The sequence below is a fragment of the Ipomoea triloba genome, chromosome 10, assembly GCF_003576645.1.
Source record: "Ipomoea triloba cultivar NCNSP0323 chromosome 10, ASM357664v1".
NCBI classification, from domain to species: domain Eukaryota; kingdom Viridiplantae; phylum Streptophyta; class Magnoliopsida; order Solanales; family Convolvulaceae; genus Ipomoea; species Ipomoea triloba.
Genome location: NC_044925.1, coordinates 22,659,017 through 22,668,659, shown reverse-complemented (window position 1 = coordinate 22,668,659; position 9,643 = coordinate 22,659,017). Strand labels below are relative to the sequence as shown.

At 31.3% G+C, this 9,643-nt stretch overlaps 1 protein-coding gene across 2 annotated transcripts; it reads right to left on the bottom strand.

Annotated features, from left to right (window-relative positions):
- Positions 1-5,115: 5,115 nt before the first annotated feature.
- On the bottom strand, positions 5,116-9,643 carry LOC116033621 (protein ABIL3-like). 2 transcript variants are annotated; one of them, XM_031276377.1, is made up of 9 exons: positions 9,365-9,632; positions 8,893-8,975; positions 8,638-8,788; positions 8,371-8,470; positions 8,154-8,264; positions 5,813-5,855; positions 5,619-5,710; positions 5,427-5,530; positions 5,116-5,328 (listed from the first exon to the last, which is right to left on the bottom strand). In XM_031276377.1, exons 1-9 carry the CDS (start codon positions 9,449-9,451, stop codon positions 5,206-5,208), a joined length of 894 nt encoding a protein of 297 aa, XP_031132237.1. In that variant the 5' UTR covers positions 9,452-9,632; the 3' UTR covers positions 5,116-5,205. The 2 variants fall into 2 exon arrangements, with proteins under 2 accessions (XP_031132237.1, XP_031132238.1); XM_031276378.1 differs by lacking the exon at positions 5,427-5,530 and having other exon boundaries at positions 5,235-5,363; positions 9,365-9,643.

The window sequence follows — 9,643 nt, the reverse complement described above, 5'->3', positions numbered from 1 at the left end:
AGTTATTGATAATACATATACGCCTGAGTGAGTTTTCTGACAGATATCCGAGACCAACCGTATTGATCGCTTACCAAGCAGGATTGCGTCACTTCTAAGACTTCCTGATCTCCCCATTTGGCTAATTGGGATATCTGCCTTTAGAACCGGGAAACCGAATTACTTCTTTACCCGTTTGATCGAGCACAAAGCACTAAACACACTGTCCTATCACGTCACGTCAACCTTTTTCCTTGTGATCAAACACGTATGAGCGCCTCTTTGACCAACCAACCTAGCTACAACATTGAAATTTTTTATTGATATTCCTAAAACGTCCTAATTTTTTTAGGGGTTTAGGAAGTCTCCTGTGAGTAGTTAATGGATTAGCATACTATTAACCACTTCGAACATAAATGAAGGAGAAATAGTGAATGCGCCAATATATTTTTTTAAAGGAGTCATTTTCAATTCCCATTAATATATTATTATAAGTGCGTTTGTTTTATTTTATTTTATTGTTAGACCACAAAGTGTTCTGAGCAGATCTTAATTGTAGAAGGCATGTTTAAGTTCGTTCATACCGAGCCGGCCCAATTAATAAAAAGCAAATTGCTGGTCAAATTGATTTTTCCATACGAGAGGGGTTTGAAGTTTGAACTCCCAACCTCTCTTGATGAGAGAGTGCACGGTCACTCATGCCAACCAAGTTGATTAATTTTGTTTTATTTATATAGTAATAAATATAGTGCATCTTGACCTCGTTAATTTTTTTTTAATGTCACAATATTATATTAAAAAAATGTTACAAGTTGATTAATTCTTGTCACCCAGCAGTTTTGCAATATATATAGTGAGTAATACAGCGTCAACAAATTAAATTAGATTAAATCAATAATATTAAAAAGAACAATTCCAAGTTGCTAATTATCTAACAGTTGACAACTAGGCAGCTAGCTACTTCCAAATTAAACACGGCATATATTTGCATGCACATGGTAGGCGTTACTGTGGGAATACTGTTTCTACTTTCTAGAAAGCTCCATTGAGATCCCCTCATGAAGTCACATCCAATCATGAACTACAAACTATTCTAAACTATTCATATGAAAAAGTTAATAATCAATATTTAAAAGTGCACTCTGAATGAACTTCGTTTTGTAATTATAATTAGTAAAAAAATTACATTGAAATAAACCAACTTAAATTGTTATAGTTGACCAATTCAAACCAAAAAGATGGATTAATATGCAACTTGCACAAGCAGTTAAACTTGAAACTACTAAACCAACTGTACGAGTTACTATTCTAAACCATTCCAACTTGAAGTATGTGGGCTATATTATATCACGATACATAATTAATAATGTAATTTAAAATAATACTCATAATAAAGCAAGATTCTGATATAAAATTGAAAGATATATATGTTATATCTGTTTCAATTAAAAGTTTAAACAAATACTTGCTAAACATATATTAAAGGAATAAATATATATAGCACCAATTTCAATTTTGTCATAATTTGTGAACCACAATTTGCATTGTGTTGTGTGCTCTGACTGGAACGGAGGAATTGAGATACAAGTGGAATTTGTCATTCTCTGATTATTGATTATAATAATTAAAAATAAAAATAAGGCGAAAACGACGTCGTCGTAAGTTGTTCACAACCAATCTTTTATCCACGTTGTTTTCATGGTCCTGTAAATTGTAGCCCCACTTTTCTGTCTTTTTTGTACATTGTTCATACACCCAATTCAACCCTTGAAAAAGGCAATTTATATATAGTGAAAATGTTTTTGTTTTTAATTTTTAAATTAAAATATCCTGATGGACCACTGATATATGCTTGTATATAGCCGGGAAGTGAGGATGGTCGATCTCCATCATTTTCATTTTGGATATATATATGAAAATAATTATTATAATTATGTGATATAATTTTTTAAATAAAATGTTAATTAAACTCATATAATAAGACTTTGGATAATGCATAGAATCTTAATGTATATTACTTAAAGACATATCTCAAATTCTATAATAGATGAAATTATAAATACTTAATTTGTGGTTCAAAATTTATTATATTAAATTTTAAATTTATTTTATTCCTAAAAGTTCTAATCTTCACCCGAATAATTAAACAACGTGAGAATTGTCTATCTTAGTTAGGACATGTAAATTATAAAAGCAAATGATATACGACTTTAAATTATGGTGTATAATCATCAAATTATAAACTTAATAATAATGATTTCTTATCAATTCTCACATGCACTTATTGACATAATATAATTTATCAATGTATTTCTAATTTGTGGCTTAATTTTTTTTATTTTTAAATAAAATGGTTTAAGTTACTCGTAGAAAAATTTCATAGTCATATATATTTATTTCATGTCATTTCATCTACAAATAATAATTAATGGAGGTGTTTGATAAATTAGCTGTTGACTGATAACTGATTATATGTAAAGTGACTTTCTCAAAAAGCTCTGTTTTGAACAGTTTTCTGAATTTTAGCATTTTGGAGCAATAAGCTATTACAAAAAACTAATTAACCAAACAATCATATTGATTGTTTTAACCAAGTCAAACAACTAATAGTGATCAAATAAGTCAGAATTGACTGATAAACTAATTATGTTACGAAACAGTCCTAAATTAAAGAAAAACTTATCCTCCAATCAAGTCATGCCATGTCAATATTATACGGATAAAATCCGATTTATATATCACCATCCTTATCCTTGAATAAGTATATATGTATAATGTATATATGGTAGGGAGGAGATCGAGGGGGAAAGAATCAAGAAATTGAAGTCAAAATATAAAAGAATCTATTTAGAGCAAGCAAAAAAAGCAAAATGTATGTTGTGACTTATCTCTGAAGAAAGCAGAAACGTATAATCAAGAATATATGTATTCTTCCGAATATTATATATATCTGGTCTACACAGTTCAAATACTCCATTTTTGGTAATTTAACAATTATTTAATTCCTAAATCAGCAATGCAAGTTGATGCTCCATTATATAATCTGGTCTCCCTCCTAACTATAATTAATAATGACTTCTTGATATTGATGTACACATTTTTATTTTCATTTTAAGAATAATATGATTTATGTCAAATCTTATATTAATCCGTTTTATTTTATTTGATATGTTTATTTACTGGTCAAATTGATTCTTTTTTAGTTTGTTTGCATGTTTTCTTTAACATTTACTTATAATTTTGAAATTCAGTTTTTATGTGCTTTAATAATACTTTTAATATATTTTCTATAATTTTACATATGTCATATACTAATATTAAACTAAATATTACCATATACCCCAAAAAATTGAATAATAAATTAATTGAGTCAAATTCACTAATCAAACTAGAAACAAAATAATATGTGGAGTATTTGATGCTAATTAATTTTATCTAATTAATTTATACACATGTGATAAAAGATTATAACAAATTAACAATTGTGACAATTTAATATCAAATCCCATATAAAAAATTTTGATATAAATAGTATTTTTCTTAAACTAATAGAGTGATGTTAAATGTTTTATTTCTTTCGTCTCCACTTCTTACTAGTGTGTATATATGTAATTATCGAGTCACGAACCAAATAATTTTTTTAAACTCAAATTGAACTTGTTTTGAGTTCAAATTTAACTGAACTCAGATTAAATATTGACCAAACGACTCTCCTCGATTCATTTGCACCCTTATGCATCACACTGCACTAGGAAATAGATGAACAAGAGGGACAGACACACACATATATAATATTCAAATCTTACCTCATGGATTACTTCTCATAATTGTTTTTTTAACAAATAAAATATGTTTTCAGTCATTATTAAGAGAAAAGGGAAATTAAAGACAAACAAAACAAAATAAAATAAAACCAAACGCCATCAAACAACCATTACAATTTAAGTAATATATTATTTCTAAAGTAAATCCCAAGTTAATAATTACAAATTAGCAAAGTGGTACAAGTCGTATTAGTGCTTCACCACATCAGTGCAGCATTTTATAAGAAGGCAAATTTTTGGCTTCATATATTATTGTAAAGTCAACCAGTTTAACTACTCAACATTATTGTTATTATGATGTTTCCTAAACTTTTTGTCATTTTATTCAACATCTATTACTTCTAGACAAGGATAATGAATTTTATTTTATATTAAAAAGCAAAGCTACTAATAATAATTTAATTTAATTTAATTTTTTTTAGTTTAAACTATTGCAGTGTCAAATGAAACAAAAATAAAAAGCCAAAAAAGGAAAAAAAAGAAAAGATAAAAGAATTAGGAATCAAGCCATCAAATGGTCGTTGAGTACTATGATTGATTTAAGTACAATCCTTAAATGTAAATACTCCCAACAAACATTATGGCCAAGTTGCAATACTTTAAGTATGAGGAAACAATTAGAATATAATTGATTTGTAGAATGGAATATGATATATCAATCTATAAAGTTACATATATTATTTAATTATTCCGTATTATATAGCATATATTTTGATTTGATTGATGATATTTATTTTTATTGACAATATAAATATGCTATTAATATCCTACTCATTAAGTTTTACTCTCAAGGGATCTATTCTTGCATATCATTTTTCATAGTGAATCTTTATTTATTTATGCCGGTAGCATTTTCAAAGGTTTAATTAATTATTTAATTTGTTTTATCTCACAAGTATTATGTCCTAGCCGAGTAAATTTTTTTGGAGCCTATAGATATAATCTTGTTTGGATAAACACCGTGAGGGTAAATCAGGCCAGCCTCATTGTTAGCATTTTTAAGTTTTAATCTCTTATCTCAAAAGGTTGAATCCCCAATCCATGCTCACTGCACACAAGAAGCCTCCCTCATTTTGAGAGGTTGCTCCCACACTGTCGATTCATGGTATGTTCTTCCAAACTTCACTCCTGTAACCAGTTGAGCTGCCCATGCAGGCAAGTTTTATTCTCAATTCTTCTAAAGGCCGGGTGTTTGGTTAATGGTTAAATAAACATACACACATATATATACTTCACACAATATAGTTTTCCCCTTTAGGGCTTTACCTAACACAAAACAACGTTATTACCCACTCGATCAACTGCTAATTGAGATAAGAATGAAATATTAGTTGGAGAATGGAGACTTGAATTGCCAAATTCATTGAACAAAACATGATGGGGATATAGCAGGTTTCCCTTCTTAATCCGTGAATTGAAGGCTAAGCAGCGATTTGAGTGTACGTTTAGTCTTGTTGGGCTGCAGTGAAGTAGCTTTTGCAGGCTTTGTGGGCAATGAAATTGTCCTCTGCGGCTGGGGTGGACACTGTCGTTGCCACAACAACTCTCACTTATTATGCTCTGATACCAAATTAAAAAATGTGTTCAGCCTTAATTAAAAGTTTAAGCTTCCAATTAGCTTACCTGTTGCAGATTGAGGGTGCTGAAAGGAGGTGATTTGGGAATGTATGATTCAGAGCGCTTGAGTAGAAACCGAAGTGGCGAAACAGACCGCTTCCCTTTGGAATCTTGGTGTAGTGTGTATTGGTAAAGGATGTCAGTGTGTTCTTACTAAACTTATCGATCAATAACAGTATATTATGTCTATGTACATACCTAAGTCTTTGCTAGATTCAGCCCGGGTAAATGAGAATGCAGGAGGATTTGGAGAAGGTTGTGTGAATGTAGGGTTATTCTGCAGCCTTCTCCTGCAACATTTGTTTTCACTGTGTTTAGCATGGCTGGCATTGATGAGCTTGAGGCAAATTAAAATGAAACTCATACTCATAGTTTTCTCATCTACTATATACCTTGGTAAGGTAGGATGCTCTTTTGTTGTTGTTGCTAGAAAACCTAAGAGGATGGCAAACAAATGACACAGTAATAAAACAGAGAGTCACATTAAAAATTTGAAAATCATCAAATCACTACTGTGACCCTTGTACAATGCTTTTCACAACTTTTGTACGAGGATCGCATATGATAGCCTGGGGTCATGGAAAGATAAGAATCTGCGATCCTTTCATTGTTATTGTTAAATCAAGATGATTAAAGCATGAAGAAGCATGAAGAAATCTAGAACAATAGTATCATGTTCCTCTAGATTCGTTCTAATTCTGATCTTACTCATCTTGATTTCTAGAGCGTGACCGAAACTCGAATGGCTAGTCCAGTCGCTTAGCTTCCACTGTTGTAGTTTTATTTAGGATTGATTAAGTATATTTTTGTAACTTCTTTCTAAGAATTGGAATAGGTCAGGTCCTTTTGTAGGGACCTATGGCCTAGCCTAATTAAAGGTTAGTTAGGTATGACTTGTTTAGTTTAATAGGTTTTGAAATGGATCCAAATCTGACATATATATATAGAGTTAGGATCATATGAGATCACTTGTTTACGTAAGATCGTGAGATCAGATCTTGTGCATCCATTTAATAATTTAATGGTCTAGATTGATTTAAGATGCTAAGTTGAAGTGTGTGCGAACGGTAATAAAATGTGTGCTAATGGTGATTAAATGTGTGCAAACGGTGATTAAGTGTGTGCAAACGGTGATTGATGTACAAGATTTGATCTCAAAATTTTTTAATGGTCTAGATTGATTAAGATTCCAAGTTGAAGTGTGTGCGAACCGTGATTAAATGTGTGCGAAGAAAGTGTGTGTGTGTCAATCAATCTAGACCATTAAAAAGTATTAAATGGATGCACAAGATGTGATCTCACGATCTTACTTAAGCAAGTGGTTTCACTGGAACCCTACCCTATATATATATATATATATATATATATATATATATATATATATATGGGTTCTTATGTGGTTGGCCTTCTCTAGTGCGGTTGCTTAGGTACGTAGTTTTCTTTCTTAAGGTGCATAGTTTTACTTTTTAAGGTGTGTGATTTGTGTGCTTAAGGTGCGTCAGTGTTGAAACTTAAGGTACGTCAACCTAAAGTTTTAGGTGTGTGGTTTTCCTTCTTAAGGTGCGTAATTTGTATGCTTAAGGTGTGTTAGTGTTGAAACTTAAGGTGCATCATTTTAAAACTTTAGGTGCATGGTTTGTGTTCTTAAAATGCTTCGTTTGTGTGCTTAAGGTGCACCATTTAAAAATTTTAGGTGTGTAGTTTGTGTTCTTAGCTTAAGGTGCGTGATCTGTCTACTTGTTGAAACACAAAGAGTTAGTACCGCCTCCACTGAGGCTCGATCTCATGACCTCCCATATTAGAAAATCACTACATGTCATCTGAGCACAAGGTGCTTGGCAAAGTTGCCATTAGGAATGGAAGTTGGGACCTTAAGGTGCTTTGTTTATGTGCTTAAGGTGTATAGTTTGTGTTTTAAAAATTTTAGGTGTGTGATTTGTGTATTTAGCTTAAGGTATACCATTTTAATATTCGCACCTGAACCCTTCCATATATATGTGTGTGTGTGTGTGTGTGAGAGAGAGAGAGAGAGAGAGAGAGAGAGAAATTATTCCTAAACCAGTTAACAAATATGTTAAAGTCGTGACTTGTTTTATTTTATTTTATGTTTTAATGCTATTATTTTTGTATTGTGGTAATATACTTATGTATTTATGTATTAATTTTGTATTAAGTATATTTCTTAAATTACCTAGAAATACTTATTAAATTTTTTAAAAAGTAGAACTTATTTTGAATCATTTTTAATGGTCTACATATTAAACATGATTTTAAAAAGGCTTCAGGCCAGGTTAAGTCAATTGTAGCTTCAGGTTGGCTCAGGCCTAGGCTTATGCCCAGACCTTAGATTTTCGTAACAAACTCAGACCTAATTTTCTAAAGTTCTATTCGGCTCGGTCTATTCCCATCCCTACTTCTTTCGTGCTTCAAAACATTTTACAATTTCTTTACATTATAGAAATCTTAAACTTCTTTATCATTATCCTTGTACTCTAAACCTTTGAGAAGATATCAGCGAAAACACGGTATATTTCTCCATAAGAAAAAAAGAATACAAATTTAGATTTTGATGCAATACAATGACATATTAATAAGCTTAATTGTAACTTTTAAAAGTTCTGCATTATCATATAAAGTTCGAAAATGTATTTGACCTTTTTTCCCAAAATTTTATAATGTTGGGTTCAATATTTTATATGTTGGTTTGACCCAAGTTATGGCTGGGAGGAGTACCTTGCTGGTGCCGGTATTGATGCATATCGTCCCGGCCAGGATAGAGAATTGTCATCATAGGAGTTCTCATGTTTGATTTGCCTAAATAAGACTCTGTATCCTCATCTGAACCTGAAAAATAATAATAATAATAATATTAAGCATTCTGCAGATAAGAACATTCTTGGAGGTTTTCTGCAGACCTAGGAGCTGAGAAATTGAGAATGATAGAAATTGCCTGGATTGATATAATGTTTAAGGTACTTGGGTAAAACAGTGACAAATGATTGTTGTTCAACGCCATTTCTGTCGATGAATTCTCGGCATGATCTTGATCTCTAATGCACCAAACAAAAAAAACAGTCAGCAGAGATCCAATTTAACACCTTAAACAATAGCAGAAATTAAAGCTGTTCTGCATTCTTGAATTCAATATGGTAAAGATAATTTCTTTTCTAAAGTTCATAATTTATAGCCTCTCTGATTTCATTTCTACAATGCATACCTGTTCAACGCAAGAGAATCGAAGTTTCGTTGCAGAAAATTCACTGACTTTTTCATCCAAGAGAGTGTCAAGTTTAGCAGCTACAGAGCCAAGGTGATCCACTGTGCTAATTACAGCTTTACTCACATAAACTTTCATGGTATCCACCAATCTAACCACATGTATTCAAAAACAAAAAGAAGTAAGAAAATTTGAAATGAAAATCATAAGCACAAACTTCTGCTAATTAAAGCAAAGAAAACCATTCTCATTTACTCTTGTTTGTGCTCATCTTTGCCATAAGACACTTCAAAATATTCTGCAGCTGAGTACAACTGTTTCCTCAGATTCTTCAACTCCTAAGTACCAACATAAGATTAATGTTATTGGCCTGTGTGGTAAATAATCAGCCTATCAGCCAATTTTGGCTTATTTGACCACTATTAGTTGTTTGGTTAATAAGTTTTTTGTAACTCCAAAATACTAAAATTCAAAAGGCTACTCAAAGCAGCCTTTTCAATTAGCTTTTTGAGAAAAGAAATTATACCAAACAGCTATCAGCTATCAGCTATCAGCTAATCTATCAAACAACTTTCTATAATCAGCTAATGTTATCAACTAATCATACCTTCTAACCTAATCAGCTAACAGCCATTTACCAAACAGAGCCATTAGCATAGTACCATCAAACTCCAAAAAACAAAAAAAAAAAACAAAAAAAACATCATACACAACAATACAGACACACCTTCAAACTGTCAGTAAAGTTTGTTCTGTGTTGCATAAGGATTTCATCATAGTTGCTTCTTTCTTGATGAGATGATTCAGTCCCCATGAAGTTAGAGTAGTCTCAAACCTGATTTTTGATGAAAATTGGAGAGGGTAAAGCTTGTGAAATATAATGCTGCACTGTAGTGTGAGATGGAAAATGTATGAAAACTTTGATACAAAATGAATGCACTTAAAGAAGGTAGAAAATGGGTAGCTTATGACTTTAGGGAGGGGGTGTTGGATAGATCTTTCATAT